The 23,313-nt window shown below is 34.7% G+C and overlaps 1 protein-coding gene across 1 annotated transcript in view; it reads right to left on the minus strand.

Moving 5' to 3' along the window:
- CFAP47 (cilia and flagella associated protein 47) overlaps positions 1-23,313 on the minus strand; it is a 515,984-nt gene that overhangs the window by 24,399 nt on the left and 468,272 nt on the right. The window contains exons 62-63 of the mRNA XM_044235156.1: positions 21,987-22,158; positions 18,767-18,928 (exon numbers count right to left, since the gene is read on the minus strand). Coding sequence (XP_044091091.1) covers positions 18,767-18,928; positions 21,987-22,158 — 334 coding nt within the window. The remainder of the gene's footprint in view (positions 1-18,766; positions 18,929-21,986; positions 22,159-23,313) is intronic.

Consider the following 23,313-nt stretch of genomic DNA (forward strand, 5'->3'; position numbering starts at 1 on the left):
CACTTCAAATTAACGATTTAGGTAGATTAAAAATAAAAGGATAAAAAACATTACACCATGCAGATATTTATATTAAAAAGCAGGAGTAAAGTAGTAGTGACTATATGAATATCAGATAAAATAGACTTCAAAGCAATACATTTACCAAAGAGAGATATATCATGATAGAGAGTAAATATACCAAAAATCCTGTATTTGCATGCACTAAATATCAGAACTTTTAAAATGTATATATCAAAAGCGAGTTTAAAAAACAAATAGATAACGGGATGCTTGGGTACTTCAGTCTGCTGAGTCTGCTTGTCTCTCTCCTTCTGTTTCTCCCCCTTCTCTCTCTCTCAAATAAATAAATAAATAAATAAGAATCCAAAAAAAAAAAAAAAACCAAATAGATAAATCTACAATAATGTCTAGAGATTTCAGCACTGCCCCCTCATCAATGTTTAGAACTATGGAGCAAAGAATCATCAATGAAACAAAGAATTAAACAATATGATCAACCTATAAGCTCTAATAGATATTTACAGAACACTCCGTCCAACAAAAGAAAAATGTTCATTCTTTTCAATAAATATAAAACTGATTTAAATCAGAGTATGTTCTCTGACCATAATAGAATCAAACCAGAAATCAGTAATAGAGAATAGTAATCTTCTAAAATATTTGTAAATTAAACACTACTTTTCTAAATAAAAGGGGAAGTCCAAAGGAAATAAAAAATATTTAGAACTGAATAAATATGAAAATACAATTCTAAAATCTGTAAAATGCAGTTAAAGCAGTACCTAGAGGGAAATTTATCACAATAAATGCTTGAAATAGAACAAAGGAAGATCTCAAATCAATAATCTAAGGTCACACTTCAAGAAACTAAAAAATGATCAAAATAGGAGCAATGTCAGCCAGATGATTGAGTAAGTTCTCCCTTGCTCCTATTTCCATAGCAATAATAATTTGGTGTCCATCCACAGACAAAAGTACCTTTACGGGCGCTTCAGGATCCAGGTAGAAATTTTGAATGAAACTTTGGTGCAGTCTAAAACCTAGGGCAGCCATTTTGAGAATGCAGTTCCATATCCTGGTGACTGACTTGCTTACTATGGTCATGGCTACAGGCAAGGAAACAGCTTCCTACCTGAGGATTGCCCTTGTCAGAGAAAGAAGCAGCTAGAAGAACTGAACACAGGACTCTCAGAGGACATTAAAGGGACATGGATCCTACTATGTCACAGATTCTGTCAAGAAGTCCACACAAAAGCCAATGGGGACGCTTCACCTGCAGATGTCCCAGCTAGCCCACAAGCATCCCTAGCACTCTGGGTGCCTCATGCCCACACAGTCTCACACCCTATGGCTATTGCCCTGTGTGTGCTCCCCACTACTGTGCTTCTACAGGAAACCAGAAAGTCAACCATTCAGCACTGCCCTAGGGAAAGCTAAAAGGAGGCTGTCAGCTCTTAGAGTGGTTTGCCAAGATGAGCAGAATTCAATCACAGGATTAGAGTAAGAGGTGTGGAGCAGCCACAGACAGAGAAGTACTGAGAAAGACTCAGAATCCCAAGTAGGACTGAAAGAGGCATTTCTTTCCTGAAACCACTCAGCAAAGACTACAGAAGGGCTGCTACTTGAAATGCGGACAGCAACGCAAGTAAGGAGACTGAATCAATGGCTAAAACCCAGCCAACAAAGCAAAGCCCAGGACCAGGTGGTTTCACTGGTTTCTATCAAGTATTTTAAAAAGAACTAATAGCAATCTTTCTTAAATTCTTGCAAAATATTGAAGAGAAAGGAATATCCCCCAACTTATTTTATGAGATCAGCATTACTCTGATGGCAAAGCCAGAAAAATACACTATAAGGCAAGAAAATATCCCTGATAAATATAGGTACAAAAATTCTCAACAGAAGATTAGCAAACTGAGTTCAACAGTACATTAAAAGTTTTATATGCCACAATCAAGTGGAATTTATCTCTACGAGATAGATAAAGCTCCTTGACATCTGTCCTGGGAAAGATTTTTTCAATATGACACCAAAAGCACAAGCCAAGAACGCAAAAACAAGAAAGTGGGGCTAATGCAAACTACAAAGTGTCTGCACAGCAAAATAATCAACAAAATGAATAGGCAACTTGTGGAACTGGAGAAAATATTTGCAAACCACCTATCTTTAAAGGTTTAATCACCAAAACATATAAGGAACACATATGACTCAATAGCAAACAAAAAATCTAGTTAAAATATGGGCAGAGAACCAGAATAGGCATTTTTCCAATGAAGACATACAAATGGCAAGCACATACATGAAAACATGATGATTACTAAGATGAGGAAAAAGCAAGTCAAAAAGGCAATGAGATATCACCTTGCACTTGTCAGTCTTGACAAAAAGACAAGAGACAGCAAGTGTTGGTGAGGATGTGGAGATAGGGAACCTTTGAACACTGCTGGTGGAAATGTAAATTATTGTAGCCATTACGGAAAACAGTATAAAGGTGTCTCAAAAAATTAAAAATAGAACTATTATATGATCCAGCAATTTCACTTCTGGATATATAATATAAATAGATGAAATGACTACTAGAAGAGATATTTGTATTCCCATCTTCACTGTAGCATTACTCACAAAATCTAATACATGGATATAACTAAGTATCTATTGACAGATGAATGGATAAAGAAAATGCGGTTATACGTACAATGGAAATATTACTTAGCCAAAAAAAAAGAAAAGAAAAGAAGAAATCCTGCCATTTTCAACAACATGGATATACCCTGAGGGCATTATTCTAAATTAAGTTAGAGAAAGACAAATACTGCATGATCTCACATGTGAAATCTAAAAAAGCTGAACTTGGAAACAGAGTAGAATGCTGGTTGTGAGGAGTTGGCAGACAGAGGAAAAATGGAAGATGTTGGTCAAAGGGTACAACTTCCAGTTAAATGATGAGTGAGTTCTGAGGATCTAATGTAATGTTGTGACTATAGTAAAGAATACGGTAACATATACTTAAAAGTTGCTAATAGAACAGATCTTGAATGCTCTAACCACAATTAAAAAAAAAAAGATCAAAGTAAACTCACAGCAAGTAAAAGAAAGAAAACAAAAACAAGAGCAGAAATCAAGTAAAATCAAATCAGGAAATCAATGAAACAAAAAGCTGATTCTGTGGTGGGTATTATAGAGGGCACGGATTGCATGGAGCACTGGGTGCGGTGAAAAAATAATGAATACTGTTTTTCTGAAAATAAATAAAATTAAAAAAAAATAAAAAGGTCAATAAAATGGACAAACTGTTAGCAGAACTCATAATGATAAAAGAGATGCTGCAAATGACCAGTCTGAGAAGTAAAAGAGGGGCCATCACATAGGCACTACAGATATCAAAAGAAAAACAAAGGAATAGTATGAATAACTACACAAATATCTGGCAATTTAGAAGAAAAGGAACCAATAATTAAGGAGCACAAGCCACTAAAACTCACAATGAGAAATAAATAACACAAATACATATACAACTATGAAAGCAATTAAATCGGTAATTATAAAAAACTTGTGAAAGAGAAATTTCCAGGCCCACATGATCTCACTGGATAATTTTACCAATTATTTAAAGGAGAATTATAGCCAACTTGTAAATAATATCTCACAAAAAATAGGAGAGGAAGGAACATTTCTGAAACTCATTTTTTTGAGTACGACATTACCCATTTAGTAAAATGAGAGAGAGACAGCACACTAATCATAATAAAAGTAATGAAAATAATCATAATAATTTATAAGTAAACTATAAGCCAATATATCTCATAAACTTAGGCACAAAAATCATGACCAAATCATAGCAAATTTAACCTAGCAATGCATAAAAAGAAACAGATACCAAGTTGGTCTTATTCCAGCAATGTAAATTTAGTTCAGTATGAAATTTGATCAATGTAATCCACCACATCAACAAGCCAAAGAAGAAAGATGGCAATGTAATATCAATTGGTGCAGAAAAATCATTTGACAAAATTCAACAACCATTCTTGATAAAGGCTCTTAGAAAATCAGAGTACGGAAATTAGGACATGTCTTCCACAAGATGCATGTTGAAGTCTTAACCCCCAGTGCCTGTCAATATGACCTTAATTGAAAGTAGGGTCATTGCATATGTAATCAAGTCAAGATGGGGACATTCTGAGTTAGGGTGGGCTCTAATCCAATATGACAGATATCATTATGAGAAGAGACACAGAGAAAGACACACAAAGAGGATGCCATGTGACATGGCAGCAGAATTGGACTGATGTGTCTGCAAAGCAAAGAAGCTCAAGGTTTACAGTCAAGCCCCACAAGCAAAGAAAAAGAGATGGATCCAATTCTCTCCTAGGGCATAGAGTCCTGCCAACACCTTGATTTTGGATTTCTAATCTCCAGAGATGTGACAGAATAAATTTCTAATGTTTAAAACCACCCAGACTGTGATAATTTGTTACAGCAGCTCTAGGAAACCACAGCAGAGGGGAAACAACTTTGTGAACTTGACGAGAACTCTCTGTAAAAATCCCACAGCTTATATCATATGTAATGATAAATGACTGGATGTTTTCCATTTAAGGTTGGAAAAAAGGCAGCAACGTCCACTCTCATCATTCTCAGTCAGTATAGCACTGGAAGTCCTAGCCAGTGAAACAAAGCATAAAATGAAACAAAGTCTTACTGACTGGAAATGAAGAAATGTAACTGCCCCTATTTATAAAACACACGATGTCTATATAGAAAACGCCAAGGATGGGATGCCTGGGTGGCTCAGGAGGTTAAGCCTCTGCCTTTGGCTCAGGTCATGATCCCAGGGTCCTGGGATTGAGTCCTACATCGGGCTCTGAGACTGCTTCTCCCATGCTTGTGCTCTTTCTCTGACAAATAAATAAATAAAATATTTTAAAAAGAAAAGAAAATGCCAAGGAATAAAAAAACAGAGCTTGTAGAACAAACACCTTTCAGCAAATTCAGAAGACATGAGATAAACACATTGTATCAACTGTACTTCTATATATTAGCAATAAGCGTTTGGAGACAAATTAAAAACAATGTACCTTTTACAATCACTCCAAAATCACAGGTCATATAGTCCAACGTCCATCCAATATTAAGATGTCTTCTACCTCATAGGTAGTCCTAGGGCTCATGACTGAATGATCTCTAACAAGATGTAACATCTTGATCTCTAAATCCATTACTAAATTCATAGATTGTATCTCTATGAAGCCTCCCTAATCTATACACATCCCCTTTCTACTTCTCCTCCAAAATATGCAACCAATCCCTTATTGCCTAGACAACAGCAATAGCCAACTAACTAAATGGTCTACCTCCATTCATATTTATCCTTCATACACATTTCAGCTAAGGTATTCTTTTTCCAAATACATAGCTTCTATGACTGTAATACTTTAATGACTTTCCATTATTCTTTGGATAAAGAACAAACTTCTTACCATGGCCAATAAGAACTCTAACTGCAAGTGTTGGTTTGCTCACATCTGCCCCAGCTTACTTTGTGGCCAAGCCTGATTATTAATTGAGTCTTTCATTCTAGTTTGGATGGTGAATTTTGTGGCCATTCTATCTAAACTGCCTTGTATTGTCTGGCTCCAAAGTACCTCTCCAGCATCTCCCTATCCGCCAAACCCTCTTATACCTGTTTTCTCATCCACTCTTATATTCCTTGGTCACCTGTTCATATCTAGCTCTCTTGCAATAAAGAATCTTTGCCCATATGTCGTTGTTTTTTTTTTAATGCCTCCAATGTTCTTCCTTTCCTCCTCACCTTCTTACCTCCTATAAACCTTCAAACCTTTCCCCAGAGAAGTTTCCCTCCTCTCTATCACTTAGTCAAATTTTCTCATTATATGGATTCGGAACACCCTTCATTCTTGTCACAATAGATACACTTTTATATTTGTCTTAATGTTTGTCTGATAAACATATCCACTGAATAAATGAATAACAAAAATAAAGGAATGAATGACTGAAAGTAATATGTCCTATTATTGGTTTGAGTGATGAAACTATTTTTTCAGATAAGGACATTGTTTTTCTTCCGTTCCCATAGGGTAAGTTTGTTATCTTTTATTTTCTAGAACCATGATGAGAGAGTTTAGGAGATCTCCTCATGCTGTTTTTCTCATACTTCCAAATACCCTTGAGACTTTTAGATATGTTCTTACAATCCAAGTGAGAATGGATATGTTATTCTTGCTTCTCTAAGAAGCTGCACCATAGCATTATACCTCAAAATGTCCATATTTCCCTTCCTTATGATTATAATAATTTCTCATACCCACGATCGCTATAATATTAAAGAGTTATCCCCATAAAGTTAAAACTAATTGCAGAGCATATTATCCCTTTGGATAGTAGACCAATCAGTAAGACGGGTTACTTAAAAATTCTTATCAAAGATACCAAAAGAAGATATATGGATAGTAGTTGACTCTATCTTGTTTCTTTGCCATTTTTATCATCAGCATAAGAAGGTTATCTTCCATGGTTACTATCCTTCTATATGACCTATAATCTTCTTCCCATTCTCTTTTCTTTAAACTTCAATCCAAAGTTCAACATGATGTCTCAACATTTTTGTTCCTAGATTCTCACAGGGGAATATATACCGGATATGTATGTATGTATATATGTGTGTGTGTATGTGTATGTCTTTGCACTTTGTCTTAGATACTTCTTCCAGGGGAAAAAAAACACATGCTTCTTACTGGCAAATTCTATGAACTATCTGAATAAGAAGTAACATCAACTCTCTACAATCTCTTCTAAAAATAGAAGCAGAGGAAACATTTCCTAATTCATTTATGAGGCTAGCATTATCTTTTTTTATAAATTTTTTAATTTTTTATAAACATATATTTTTATCCCCAGGGGAGGCTAGCATTATCTTAATACCAAAGCAGGATACATACTTTGTAAGACACTAAAATTAAATACTAATATCTCTCATGAACACAGATGCAGAATTCTTCAACAAAATATCAGCAAATCAAATCCAGCAACATATAAAAAGAATTATACACCATAACCAAGTGGGATTTATTCCAGGTATGCAATGCTGCCTTAATGCTTGAAAATCAATTAATTTAATTTATCACATCAATAGTCTAAGAAGATAAATCAAATGACTATTTTAACAGATACAGACAAAGTATTAGTAAAATCTAGTACCCATTCATGATAAAAACTCTCAGCAAACTAGGAATAAAAGTGAACTTCTTCAATTTTATTAAAAAACATCTATAAAGGGGCACTTGGATGGCTCAGATGGTTAAGCATCTACCTTTGGCTCAAGTCATGATCCCAGGGTCCTGGGATTGAGCCCCGTACTGGGCTCCCTGCTTAGTGGAAAGCCTGTTTCTCCTCTCCCACACCCCCTTCTTGTGTTCCCTCTTTCACTGTGTCTCTAATTGTCAAATAAATAAATAAAATCTTTAAAATATATATATATATAAAAGCCTAGAGCTAAAATCAAACTTAATGATGAAAAACTAGGTATCTCCTCCCTAACACTGAAAACAAGAAGAGGATGTTCCCTCTCACCACTCCTATGCAACTACATACCAAAAGTCCTAGATAGTATAGTAAAGCATGAAAAGGACATAAAAGGTATGCAGATCAGAAAGAAAGAAATAAAAACTGTCCTTGGTTGTAGGTGACATAATTACCTATGTAACAAATTCTAAAGAACTGACCAAAAAACTGCCTGGATTTAATAAGCAATTATAGCAAAGTTGCAGAATACAAAATTACAAAAATTAACCACTTTCCTATGTACCAGCAATGAACAACTGGAATTTGAAATTGAACACACAACACTATTACATTAGCACTAAAAAATGAAGTAAACAGATATAAATCTAATAATATCTACATGAGGAAAACTACAATATTCTGATAAGGAAACAAAAGAACTAAATAAATGGAGAGAGATTCCATGTTCATGAGTAAGAAGTCTCAATATTATTAAGATATCAATTCCTCTAAACTTTATCTGTAGATTTAATTCAATCTCAATAAAAATATAAGAAAGTTGAGACGTGTACAAACTGACTCTAAAGTATATATGAAAAAGCAAAAAAACTAAAATAGTTAACACAGTAATGAAAAAGAAAGTTGTAGGATGCACACTACCTGATTTCAGATCTTACTATAAAAGTGGTATAGTGTAGGTGAAAAAATTCACACATACATCAATGGAACAGAGTAGATAACCCAGACAGTAGATAACCCAGGCATGCATAAATACAGGCAACTGTTCTTTGACAAAGGAGTAAAGGTAATTTAATGGAGAAAGAAGTCGTTGAACAAATGGTGCTGTACAAGCTGGAAACCAATATGAAATTAATCAATCCATCAATCAAGAACCTACATTCAAACCTTACACCTTTCAGAAAAATTAAGTCAATGTGATGATAGAGTTAAATGTAAATGGCAAAACCATAAGATATCTAGAAGAGAACATACAAAAAATAAAAGCAACTTTGCATTTGGTAATGAGTTTTTAGATATAACGCCAACAGCATAACCCATGAAAGAAAAATTGATTAGTTAGACTTTATTAAGATTTAAAAATTTTTCTCTGTGAAAGGCACTGTTAAGTGCATGAAAACACAAACTACAGATGGAGAGAATATTTTTTTCAGAAGAAGTACCTGTAAAGGATTTATATCCAAAATTTATAAATGATTATCCAAGCTCAACAAGAACAAAACCAAAAATCCAATTAAAATACAGGTAAAAGATCTTAATAAACTACTCATCAATGAAAATATACAAATGCCAAATAAGTATATAACATGCTCATCATCATTAACATTAGGAAACTACAACTTAAAACAATGAGATACCACTATTAGAATGGCTACAATCCAAAAAACCTGACATCGCTAAATGCTGGTGAAGATGTAGAACAACAGGAGATCTCATTCACTGCTGCTGGGGATGCAAAATGCTACAGCCACTTTAGAGGATAATTTGGCAGTTTCTTACATACCTAACCATATGCTTACTATACAATCCAGCATCTATAATACTAGGTGTTTATCCAAATGATTTGAAAACATATATCCATGCAAAAACCTAAGCAAACGTTCAAGCAATTTTTTTATATTTCCCCAAAACTAGAATCTACCAAGATGTCCATTATTCAGCTATAAAAAGAAACGAGGTAGGAAGCTACAAAAAGATACAGACCAACCTTTAATGCATATTGGTAGTGAAAGAAGCCAGTCTGAGAAAGCTATGTAATGTATGATCCCAGCCACATGATACTCTGGAAAAGATAAAACTATAGAATCAATAAAAAGATCAGTGGCTGCCAAGGGCTCAGGAAGTAGGGAGGGATAAAAAGGTGAAAGATGGGGGGATTTTAGGGCAGTGAAGATTATTCTGTATGATACTGTACGTTGAACATACATTTGTCAAAATCCACATAACTGTATAACACGAAAATTAAACCCTAATGAAAACTATGGTCTTTAGTTAATAATAACATATCATATGGGTTTGTCACTTGTAACAAATATGACACATTGATGCAAGGTGTTATTAAGAGGGAAACTGTGTTGGGGTTTGGGAAGGGGGTATACAGGAACTCCCCATACTTTATGTGCAAGTTTTCTGTATACTTAAAAAAATGGCTCTAAAAATGAAGTCTTATTAAAAATGTATGGTTCGATATTGTCTATTCCCACCAAACCTCAATGGTATTACAATAAATTTCTGCCTCCTCATAGTAAAGATAATACTTTGCTTGTTCTCTATATGTTCTGTATGGTTAAACTATGCAGCTGAAGACATGAATATTGTTTCTAATAATTTTCCTTCTTAATCTTATTCCTTCAGTTAATATTTTTTCTTATTTATTTATTTTATTTTAATTTTTTTAAAGATTTTATTTATTTATTTGGCAGACGGAGATCACAAGTAGGCAGAGAAGCAGGCAGAGAGAAAGGAGGAAGTAGGCTCCCTGCTGAGCAGAGAGCCCATGCGAGGCTCGATCCCAGGACCCTGGGATCATGACCTGAGCTGAAGGCAGAGGTTTTAACCCACTGAGCCACCCAGGCACCCCCCCTTTTTTTATTACTTTTTTAAAAATTAAGGCTCCCCCCCCTTTTTAAAGATTTATTTATTTATTAGAGAGAGAGAGAGAGGGAGGGAGGGAGTGTAAGTGGGGAGAGGGACAGTGGGATAGAGAGAATCCTGAGGCAGACTCCCTGCTGAGCATGGAATCCAACATGGGGCTTGATCCCAGGACTCAGAGATCATGACCTGAGCTGAAATCCAGAGTCAGATGCTTAACCAACTGAGCCATCCAGGTGCCCCTTCTTCAATTAATATTTATGGGGTACCTGTTCATAAGTAAGTTACTATACTACTTGTCATGAATTTCCTGGCATAGACTACAGTCCATTGTCCTTTCTTGTAGTGCAGGGGCTGCTCTTAAGAATTGGCCATTTTGCACTACTGTACATATAAGACCCTCAGCAATTCCTTACTGCATACTGTGAAGAAGCAGATCTTTATTCTTTATTTCTAAACACTGAATTACTTAGCTTGATAATTTTTTGGAAGAATTGAAAAATATAATTGTTTTACTCATTTCCTGACCCAAATGAGTTTAGCTCTATGACCACAAAAATTGTGTAATTTACTGATTAAATCTCCTCTAAATATTATTCATTATTTTAAAGCATCATCTTGTGATATAAGGTCTTATTTGCCACATATACTATAAATCTATTCAAAGTACATTTTAAACTATTAACAAAACTGCTGCTTTAACATAAATTAATATTTATATTCCTTTATTTAATGTAGAGAAACAGTAATATCTTTTGTTATGAAACAGGTAAAGGATATTTTTTGGCCCAAGATTTGAAAATTTCACATCATGGTCCCTCCCCATTCCTTTTTTTTCTCTTAACTAATCTCAATGACTATATTTTATGAAGGAACATTATGGCTCTGCATGTCTATGAAACTTCCATTAGCAAGTTACATTTCTTTCAGATAAGTTTTTTTTAAGCTCTTCACCCAAAAGCATATATTTTAAAGTTGATCACTTGTGAATTGTGCTATCAAGATTTGCAACATCTTGATGTCACATGCATTCACAAAGTGTTTTAAATGGCCATGTTAATTTTCAATTAAGGAAAATATTATATAGAAATATGATATATATATATTTATCAGTTAGTACTAATATAGACATCAAAACTCTATATGGAACAGAAAATTAAAATAATGACACAATAAGATATAATCCATATATAGCTATTTAATACTTTTTCTTCTAACTTTTGTGATTTCTGAATAACTGACTAGGTGGATTCTCAAGATCTTTCTCTTTATTCTAATTTCATGAATTTAGTCTTTTATTCACTAAACAATATTTACTGAAGCCCTACAATGTATAAAACACTTACTAAATGGTGATTTTTGTGCTCTAGAATCTCATGTTCTTGAAGAATGAGAGATAAAGAAGATACCAAATATTTACTCTAATTGTTGACCACACAACAGACTTATGAGCACAGATGAATACAACAAGGGAGATGTGCAATAACTATTAATGAATTAGAAATGGTCACCACATTATTTTGCTCTTTCCCTCAGGCATGTTGAATGAATAGAATAATAGAATCCAGGAGCCTATGGTTCTCTAGTTAAGTACTTCTGAATGGATGCCAGTTCTATGTTACCTGCTCCCAGTCTACCCATGCTACTCTTTTTTTTTTTCTAATTTTATTTTATTTTATTTATTTATTTTTTTTTAATTTTTTTTAAAAGATTTTATTTATTTATTTGACAGAGAGAGATTACAAGTAGGCAGAGAGGCAGGCAGAGAGAGAGGAGGAAGCAGGCTCCCTGCTGAGCAGAGAGCCCGATGCAGGACTCGATCCCAGGACCCTGAGATCATGACCTGAGCCAAAGGCAGTGGCTTAACCCACTGAGCCACCCAGGCACCCCTACCCATGCTACTCTTAACTCCAGCCATTCTAACCACTTTCAGTTCTTTCAATAGAACCACGGTCTCATCCCTCTAGAACTTTGTACATATAATACCCTCCTCCTGGAACTCCTTCACTCCCTTCCCTAATCTACACTGCAAATGACAACTTAACCTTAAAGATTCAGTTTAAAATACCTGTTGATGGAAATAATTTATTGTGCACCTAGGTAGTAAGTTTACAAAAATGAATAAAACATGGTCCCATGGTGATCTCACTTCCTTCCTTCCTTTCTTTCTTTTTTTTCTTTTTTTAAAAATATTTTTGTTTATTTGACAGACAGAGATCACAAATAGGCAGAGCGGCAGGCAGAGAGAGAGAGAGAGGGGAAGCAGGGTCCCAGCCAAGCTGAGTCCAATGCGGAGCTTGATCCCAGGACCTTGGGATCATGACCTGAGCTGAAGGCAGAGGCTTTAACCCACTGAGCCACCCAGGTGCCCTGGGATCTCACTTTCTATAGAGTAAAATATAATTGGAATAAAACATCACCTTTCCATATGCTTATTCCCTAATTATATGCAATAATTATAAAGCTCTATGTTCTTTGAATTTGCCTGCAGGAATAAGCTCGGCTCCTTTCAGTTGATTTTACAATTAACTTAATATTTATTGAATGCTAACTTTGATTCAAGCATTTGCAGGAGAAAAGCACATTAGGAATATTATAGCCCTCCAAAATAAATGACCATACTATGAATTTCATATTGGGTTTATATTTTGATATTAAGGTAGACTGTCAGTTTGTTCTCTTGCATACAACAGTAATTTTTTCTAAGACACCATCTGTATTATACTGGCCTAACTGGAATATTGATCTTTGGAAATTTTGTTGAATGAATAAAATGAGTAATTCTAAATTATTTTCCGAAGTTTGATTCATTACTAGTTACCTAATAGGAATTAATTCTGAACAAAGCCTAGTAGTGCAAATACAAAAGACACAGGAGAAATTGCAAAAAAAAAAAAAAAAACAACCCCAAAAACAAACAAAAAAAAAAACCATTTTATATATTATGCTTATGGAAAATATACATAAATGTGCGTGTGTATTTGTATGTGTATATATATATATGTACATACATATATATACACACATAAATGGTCAAGTAAGATTATATTGTAATGAGAAGAAAAATGAGTAGAATTTAGAAACAAGTGGAGAGGAGACAGGAAGGGCATTTTAGAAGCAGACAGAAAGAGAAGACAGGTGAGAAGTAATGAATAAGACACTCTGAGAATAGTGACTTTGTTTTCCTTAAGACTGAAGCACAAGATCTGTTTTAGACAGCAGAAGGAAGAAATCAGAAAGGTCAGAGAGAGCTAGGACCATGAACAGCATGCATAATTTAGATGCTGCTTTGTGTAAGCAACAGGAAAGCATCAGATGCTTTTGACAAGGGAAGTCACACGTTAATAACATTGTTTTAAGAAGATTGGTTTTAGTGCAATGTATAAAGTAGTTTGGAATGAAAGGGACGACAGACAGAGAATCCAATGAGGTGATTTCTATTGCTCAAACATAAAGGAAAAACCATCTGAACTATTACTGACCTAAAATGTATATATAACTAGCAAAGGGTAACATCACTGGGTATAATTGAAAAATAAAATTTAGGGAGCTTATTTCCAACTTTTTCTTTTTTGCTAATATTGCATTTGAAAAAATATTGGTTATGATAAAATCAGTTGAAACCATTTCCATAGTCTTGAAAAGCTTTTTGAATGTATTAAATATATTTACATTTAAACAAAAATATCTAATAATTTGAAATATCTTTGGAAGTTGTAGAATAAGACTACCCAACTTCAAGACTTACTATAAAGCTACAGTAATCAAGACAGTGTGGTATTGGCCAAAGAAGAGTCAGATAGATCAGTGGAACAGAACAGAGTCTAGAAATAGACACACACATAAATAGTCAACTGATCTTTGACAAAGGGCAAAGGAAATACAATGGAGCAAAGAAATTCTCTTCAACAAGTGGTGCTAGAACAACTGGACATCTGCATGCAAAAAAAAAAATCTAGACACATACTTTACACCCACTACAAAAGTTAACTCAAAATAGATCATAAACCCAATTCAAAACACAAATCCATGAAGCTAGTATAAGATAACATAAAAGAAAACCTAGATAACCTTGAGTATGGTGATGCCTTATTAGATAATAGAGCAAAGACACAATTCATGAAAGAAAAATTGGTAAGTTGAATCCTATTAACATCAAAAACTTCTCCTCTGTGATGGACAATATCAAGAGAATTAGAACACAAGCTACAGACTGGGAGAAAGTATTTGTGAAAGACCCATTTGATAATGGACTATTATGCATTATATGTAAAGAACTCTTAAAACTCGACATAAAAAACCCCAAACAACCCAACTTAAAAATGGGCCAAAGACTTTATCACACACCTCACCAAAGAAGGTATACACATGTCAAGTAAGCATTTGAAAAGGTGTATTGTGCACCATGTCATTAGTGAAATGCAAACTAAAACTGCAATGAGATACCACTACACTTCTTTTAAAATGGCCCAAATCCAGAACACTGATAGCATCATATGCTGATGAGGGTATAGAGCAACAGGAACTGTCATTCACAATCGGTGAGAGTACAAACTGGCACAGCCATTTAGGAAGACAGTTAGGTAATTTCTTACAAAACTGAACATACCCTTGCCATAGGATCCAGCAATCATGCTCCTGGGTGTCTACCCCCAAAGATCTGAAAACTTATTTCCACAGTAAAACCTGTGCCCAGATGTTTATAGCAGCTTTGTTCACAATTACCAAAATGTGGAAGCAACCAAGACATCCTTTAGCAGGTGAATGGGTAAATAAGCTGTGGTATATCCAGACAGTAGAATATTATTCAATGCTTTTAAAAAATGAGCTATCAAGTCATGAAAAGACATGGATAAACTTCACATGCATTTCACTAAGTAAAGAAGCCAGTATGAAAAGACTACATACTCTATGAGTCCAATTATATAGCATTGGAAAAAGTCTAAACTAGGAGACTAGGTTTCCAGGGGTAGGAGAGAGAGATGAATAGGAAGAGCACTGAAGAATTTTTAGTGAAGTGAAAATACTCTGTATCATTAGATGCATGCATGTCATTGTTATTCTTTCTAAATTCATAGAACGTATAACACCAAGAGTGAGTCAATCCCAAAGTAAACTATGGACTTTTGGTGATTTTGATGTGTCAATGTAGGTTCACCCTAGATAAAAAAATGTACCATTCTAGTGGGTGAAGTTGACCATCAGGAAGGCTATGCATGAGTGAGGGCAGGAGGTGTATGAAAAATCTCTGCACCTTCTTCTCAAATTCTGTCATAAACCTAACACTGTTTAAAAAACAGTTTTTTTTTTAAAGACTACATACTGGGTGATTTTATTTATATATAATATCCCAAAAAAGGCACGATTATAGACACAGAAAGCAAATCACTGGTTGCCGGAGACTGGGGGTGGGAGCAGGAGTTGAATGCAAAGGGACTTGAGGGGTATTTTGGGAAAAATGGGAGAGTTCTAAACCTGGAATGTGGTTATGATTGCAAATTCTACAATTTTTCAAAGAAATTATTGAAATGTATACTTATAATGAAATTTTATGACATGTTTGTTATATCTTAAAAACAGGTGGAAAATATATTGTACATGTGAGATAGGTAAAAGTATTATGCTCATTCTGCCTATGCTATCACAAGTATAACAAGGATAGCTATGGTGGAGCAGAATAATAATACAGAAAATAGAATCAATATAGGTCACCTGATCATCTCTGCTTAGTTAAAACACTTCATAACCCCAAACCATTAAAGTTTACTGAAAAATAATCCATTGACCTTTAAAATATTTTCTAGATATGTCTCCTGAGGCAAGGGAAATAAAAGCAAAAAATAAACTATTGGGACTACATGAGAATAAAAAGTTTCTGCACAGAGAAAGAAACAATCAACAAAACTAAAAGACAACCTACTGAATGGGAGATGGTATTTGCAAATGACATATCTAATAAAGGTTAGTATCCAAAATCTATAAAGAACCAATACAACTCAACACCCCAAAACCATATAATCTAATTTAAAAATGGGCAAAGTTATGAAGAGACATTTCTCCAAAGAAGACATACAGACGGCCAACAGACACATGGAAAGATGCTCAGCTTTAGGGAAATGCAGATTAAAACTCCAATGAGATACTACTTCACACCTGCCAGAATGGATAAAATTACCAACACAGGAAACAAAAGGTATTGATGAGGATGCAGAGAAAAGGGAAATCTCTTTCACTGTTGGGAATGCAAACTGGTGCAGTCACTCTGGAAAACAGTATAGAGGTCCCCCCAAAAAGCTAAAAATAAGGGGTGCCTGGGTGGCTCAGTTGGGTAAGCATCCAACTTCTGTTTCAGCTCAGGTCATGATCTCAGGGTTGTAAGATGGAGCCCCATGTCAGGCTCCACACTCACCGTAGGGTCTGCTTGAGATTCTCGCCCTTTTACTCTCCCCCTGTCTCTGCCCCTCTCCCCACCTCTGTGCATGTGTGCTCTATCTCTCTAAAATAAATAAATAAAATCTTTTTTAAAAAGTTAAAAATAGAACTACCCTATGATCCAGCAATTGCACGTCTAAGTATGTACCCAAAGGTGACAAAAATACTGATTCAGAGAGACAACATGAATCCTGGTATTTATGGCAGCACTATAAACAATAGCCAAGTTAGGGAAAGAGCCCAAATGTCCACTGACAGAAGAATGGATGAAGAAGATGGGGCGGTGGGGGGGGGCAGTCTATGTATACAACGGGATATTACTCAGCCATCAAAAAGAATTAAATCTTGGAATTTGCAAAGATGTGGATGGAGCTAGAGAACATTATGCTAAGTGAAATGAGTTAGTCAGAGAAAGTCAAATACCATATGATCTCACCCTTTTATGGAATTTATGGGGGAAACAAAAAGAGGCAAACCAGGAAAAAGACTCCTAACTACACAGAAAAAACTAAGGGTTACTGGAGGGGAGATGGGTGGAGCATAGGATAGGTGATGGGGATTAAGGAGGCACTTGTTGTGAGGAGCACCAGGTATTATGTGGAAGTGCTGAATCACTATATTTTAAAGCTGAAATTAATATATACACTGTATGTTGACTGGAATTTAATAAAAACTTGAAAAAAAAAAACTACAGTGAGCTATTACCTTAGACCTGTCCGAATGGCTAAAATAAAAAACACAAGGAACAACAGGTGTTGGTGAGGATGTGGAGGAAAAGGAACCCTCGTGCACTGTTGGTGAGAATACAAATCGCTGTAGCCACTGTAGAAGACAGTACAGAGGTTCCTCAAAAAGTTAAACAGATGGGGCGTCTGGGTGGCTCAGTGGGTTAAAGCCTCTGCCTTCAGCTCAGGTCATGATCTCAGGGTCCTGGGATCGAGCCCCACATCGGGCCCTCTGCTCAGTGGGGAGTCTGCTTCTCCCTCTCTCTGCCTGCCTCTCTGTCTACTTGTGATCTCTCTCTGTCAAATGAATAAATAAAATCTTAAAAAAAAAAGAAAGTTGAACACAGAGCTACCCTATGATCCAGCAATCACACTCCTGGGTATTTGCCCAAAGAACACAAAACACTAACCCAAAAGGATATACGTAGCCCTATGTTTGTTTATTGCAGCATGATTTACAATAGCTGAATTACGGAAGCAGCCCAAGTATCCACTGATAGACAAATGGATAAAGAAGAAATGGTACACACACAGACACACACACACACACACACACACATGCTTCAGCCATAAGAAGAATTGAAATTTTGCTATTTGCAATAGCAAGGAGGGAGGGAGAGAGTATTATGCAAAGTGAAATTAGTCAGAGAAAGACAAATACCATATGATTTTACTCACATGTGGAATTTAAGAAACAAAACAAACAAACAAAGAAAAAAAAAAAAACAAAGAGAGAGGCAAACCAAGAAATGGACTCTTAACTACAGAGATCAAACTGATGGTTACCAGAGGGGAGGGGTGGGAGGAAGGGTAAAATAAGTGACAGGGATCAAGAGTACACTTATTATCAAGAGCACTGAGTAATGTACAGAATTGTTGATCACTATACTTTATGCCCCAAACTAATATAACATTGTATGTTCACTTTACTAGAATTAAGGTTAAAAAAACCCAATGAGAGTGGGCTATAAAAATACATTAATAACAGTCTCTGAAAAACAAATAAAGGGGTGCCTGGGTGGCTGAATCAGTTAAGTGTCCAACTCTTGATTTCTGTTCAGGTCATGATCTCAGGGTCTTAAGATCAAGTCCCTCATCAGGCTCCACACTCAGCGCAGAGTCTGCTTGAAATTCTCTCTCTCCCTCTGCCCATGTTCATGTGCTCTCTTTCTCTCTCTCTCTCTCTCTCAAATAAATAAATAAAATCTTAAAAAAAAATAAAAACAAATAGAAATATCCTAAATTTCAGTTTCTATTTACTTTTGTTTCTTGTTTTTTTGGTCTTCACTTTGCAGACTATGTTTCCAATGTTTAATTAAAAATTATGAAATATATTAATCAGATTCATAGAAGCAATACTTCTCTGGATTAAACAGTGAAAGATGACATAATAGAATTTTCCATCTTAAATTTTTTTTCTCAATTCAGCATAAGTTAAATTCACAAAACCAGTTATATACTTTTGCTTGATATATTACCTCGTCTGACTTGTCAGCCTTAAGTCAACAACAGATTCCTTAAATAAACCAATGCCTTCAATATCAATGACATCATCCACATCAGGCTCAGTAGCAACCAATGTCATGGGAAACTTCCAAATCCCATCTGTTATGCACTCTACTTTCAGTGTAATATGAGTCCTTAAACAGAAAAAGAGATTACAAAGGATACTCCAGGAAAACAAGCAAAAAGAGAATACAATATAGCAGACCAATATCTAGGGTGAAAATGTAAGCAAACCTTGTGGTTTCAGTAAAAAATACTTGGACTTTTAATTCTTTTTTAATTTTTTATTTATTTTTATTTTTTAAAAGATTTTATTTATTCATTTGAGAGAGAGAGATACAGAGAGAACACAAGCAGTGGGAAAAGAAAGAGGGAGAGGGAGAAGCAGACTCCTTGCTGAGCTGGGAGCCCAGAGAGGGCCTCCATGTGGGGCTCCATCCCAGGACTGGGAGATCATGACCTGAGCTGAAGGCAGATGCTTAACCATCTAAGCCACCCAGGCACCCCCAGGACTTTGAATTCTTAACAAACTAACAAACAAAATGCAGGTGACTGTGAATTACATTTTAGGAATAAATTTTAGGTCTTTGATTATGTTATCAATCTCCTTGTGAGATAATTATTTTGTAGCACATCTTAACTATGCCCTAGTTATTTACTAAGAACCAGTAAAATATGCAGAATTGACTGCAAATTTTCTGTAACCATCACAGAATATCGTAGGTAACATTTAAGAATCCAAGGCTAGGTTGGCAAAGGGACCCAGGTGTTATACAGATAGGTCTGTATGGAAATTTTGTTCAAAAGGAAACATTGTGAGAAAGTTTTTTAAATTCTTATTTCATTTAGAAAAAATTATATTTCCTGTGGACACTTACAAAGCTCATAAAATTGAATTAAAGATTTTAAAAATAAAATTGTAATTTTAATTGAAATTAAAAGGCCACAAACACTTTACATAATAACTTATAATTAAGTGGCAGCTGAATTAATATAGTGAGTAGAAATCGCCTTTCTAAGCATTTGGCTATGAAGGAGAGTGGAAACATAGGGCAGTAGGTGAAACTGAGGAATGATTACTTGTTTGTTTGCTTGCTTAGGGTGGAAACAATGCAAACATGTAATGGTGTGACTGCAGTATTGTATGTCAGATTGGAAAAAGAAATCATAATCCTTTTACATAAAACTTTCAGAAAGAACAGCAGGTCAAGAGTTCCAGGAGAAAGTTGAGCTAAGATAATTATTATTTCTTAAGAAACCCTAAGACAAATGATATTGATCATTTATTTATTCAAAAATGTTTAGACCTGTGTTAAATTAGAATCATTAGGCTGATTCATGACCATAATACTAACTATTAATCTCTCAAATTTTTGTATTAGACTCTTGATTTTTACTGAAAGAAAAGGTCAAGACCTGTAGAAATAATCTTGTTTGTTTTTGTAAAAACCATCAGTTAGGGCCCTGATCATTATTTTTTTTATTATTACATACACTATTCGGTGAAAAGAGGAATGTGAAAAATCACCTTGTATTAACTGTTGTGAAATAATGTTATATTTTCTTTTCACCAAAACAAAAATTTTGGTTGTTTTTATTTACTTAGCCAAACAGGAAGAAAATAACTGAATTTAATACTTATTTTACTTATCTAGGTAAAGCTTGGCTTAGGTATAATTATTTTCTTGTTCTTTTTCATAATTTAGAGCTATTGGGTTCATTTTGGTTTTTCTCATTTAACTGCATGTCTTCCAGCGAACCATCCCAAATAAATAAGGAAGAAGGAATGACAAATGTAAATGAATATATACATATATACACAAAATAGAATTATTAAACTAGATCAGAATATCACATAGCACTCACAAAAATTTATGAATCATGCATACAAGTTATCCTAAATCAGTTTTGCAAACATTCACCAAGAAGCTCTAAATCCACAAAATGTTGAAGGGGTTTAAATTCATACTGGTTGTGTTCATATTCACGAATGATAACATTCTCCCCTTCTGGTTGTTGCTCGTAATTTCCATATCACTAAATCAACATAACCCTAACCTAAATGTGAAAAAAAAAGTACTATGAAACAAACACAAAAAGCCATCAAAACGGAAGAGAAGATAAATGTTTACAGTATACTACCTTCTTGCAGCTTGGTTTTACTACTGTTTCCTGAAGATGACCCTGGTATCTTTTAGTTATTGAACTATATAGTCAGGGCACATGGCTACATCAAATACCTAGTTAAACTATAGAAAAGATTATAAGAACAGGTAATACTTCAGCTGTCTTTTCATTGCGAGGCTGTATTTTGTACTTTGTGTGTATTGTGGTACTGATCGGTATCTCTGTATTAAGACATAAAGAAAGCCCTATTTCAGACGTGACCTATCATACAGCATTTATATGTGCTAAGTACCAGCTGCCTGAGAAGTAAATATCAACACACTGGAGGAGGTTTCACAGAAGACATTCAAAGTCACTATTCTCACAGATTCCAGTATGATCTTAAACCTGACTAAAGGATGTGCAATGATAGAGTTTTGGTGGTAAAATGGAAATGACAGCAACTATGAAGCAGACCACAGCTGAGGCATTTTTTATCATTTGAACTGGTTCTTTGAAATAGTATCAAGAAACATGATGTTGGGGTGTCTGAGTGGCTCAATACAAGTGTCCGACTAGTGATTTTGGTTAGGTCATGATCTTAAGGATCACAAGATTGAGCCCCGCACCAGACTCTGTGCTCAGTGGCAAGTCTGCTTGAAGATTCTGTCCCTCTGCCCAACCCCTGTCCTGACTTGCTCTCTCAAATAAATAAATTAGTTAAAAAAAAAAAAAAAGGAATCATCACGTTTTTAATGCACAGCACCAAGTCAGTAATATTTTAAAAAATTTTACAAAGTGCACTGCTATTTTGTGAGTATTATACCCTAATGATCTCTGGAAGGTCACAATTTGTGAAGGATATCTTAGATTTCTAATCATTTTGACTATTTTTTCTCATCAGAATACTTTTCAGAGTTTGATAGCTAGAGATAATGTAGCCCAAAATATTGACTTCAACAGCATCACAAAGTAATACAATCCAAACATAAAAGATGGAAAGAAAAATCAACATTATTTTGTTTAATAGAGTAATAATATGTAGTTTCAAAAAGTAATAATATTATTTAAAGAAAAGAGATTTACCTCAATGGTTTCTTTGGTGCAAATACCACATTGAAGAACAATGTTATCATTTCAGTTTCGATATGATAAGACTTTTTCATGATATATAAAGCTACACAGGATTCTAAGCTAGACTTCACAACTTCGGATTCAAATTGAATTTCATATTCAAATTCACGTTTCACAGGCGTATCTTTGAAAATAAAGATTAAAATGATTTCAACTTAACTAAACATATATAGACTGAGAATCAATTATGTGTCAACACTAATCATGCATAGGTATTTAAAGGGAAGGAGAGGGTTTATGTCATATACCTTTGTGTTCATAATACCTAGTGCATTACTATGTATATAATAGTACTCAGTTATGCTTTTGTTAAAAGGTAAATAGACAAATGAATGAATAAAAAAATAAATGCAGAAGACAACTCCCACTACCTTAAATCTTTAAAATTCAGACTTTAAAATTCATAATTTATGAAGCAAGAAATAGCCAGATGGAAATTAACATTCCATATTTACCATAAATAAAACAGCCTAGTCTTTAGTCTTTTATAAATATATTAAAAGTTTATAGACTTGTAATTTATAAAGAAAGATTTGAATTAAGTTTAAACAATATTAAAACAGCATCCCAATTAATTTGGGCACAATTTTCAAGGTCTGGTATATTTTAATAAAAGAGAGAGTTCTTCATGTTTTAGTCTAGGGTTTTAGAGACAACCTAGTTAACCATACTTTCTTAACCAGTAGGTTGCCAGAGGCAAGTTATAGCAGGGTTCTGGCATGTACAAGAGAAGCACAAACATCTAACTCTCCACATACATGTAAGGAGCCCAAATGCCAAATTGAGAATTTGTTGCATATGCATCATAGAAAAGATGTCAGGAAACCATAACTTGACCTGGTCCACAGCTGAGGTAATTTCTAAAGTTTGTCTCTACTGTATAACGGTAAACGTGATCCTTGGATTTACAGAACTGATAGCCACCTTTCTTAAAGCAATCCAAACAGAAAACACACCACCTTTAAGAAGTAGTTAATTACAATGTATGCTGTAGAACTCTAAAAAACAGCATGACTGTAACAAGCCCAAGTCACATTTAATGATTATCCAGCAAACCTTATTCATGTAAAACAACTGGTTGGCCCACACCTTTACAAGTTCCCTTTTTTTTTCTTCTTCCACATGTGAAAGTATATTTCTGATCTCCTGAATTGCTGATTTTTATCCTGTTGGCAAAATCGGCAATCATTGTACCTATCAATAACCTGTCTTTGCTATAGCAAAATCAATGTGTCTACATATAATGTGTCCATTTGTTCTGGGAATGAGATATGGAAAT

This window comes from Neovison vison, chromosome X (genome assembly GCF_020171115.1).
Source record: "Neovison vison isolate M4711 chromosome X, ASM_NN_V1, whole genome shotgun sequence".
NCBI classification, from domain to species: domain Eukaryota; kingdom Metazoa; phylum Chordata; class Mammalia; order Carnivora; family Mustelidae; genus Neogale; species Neogale vison.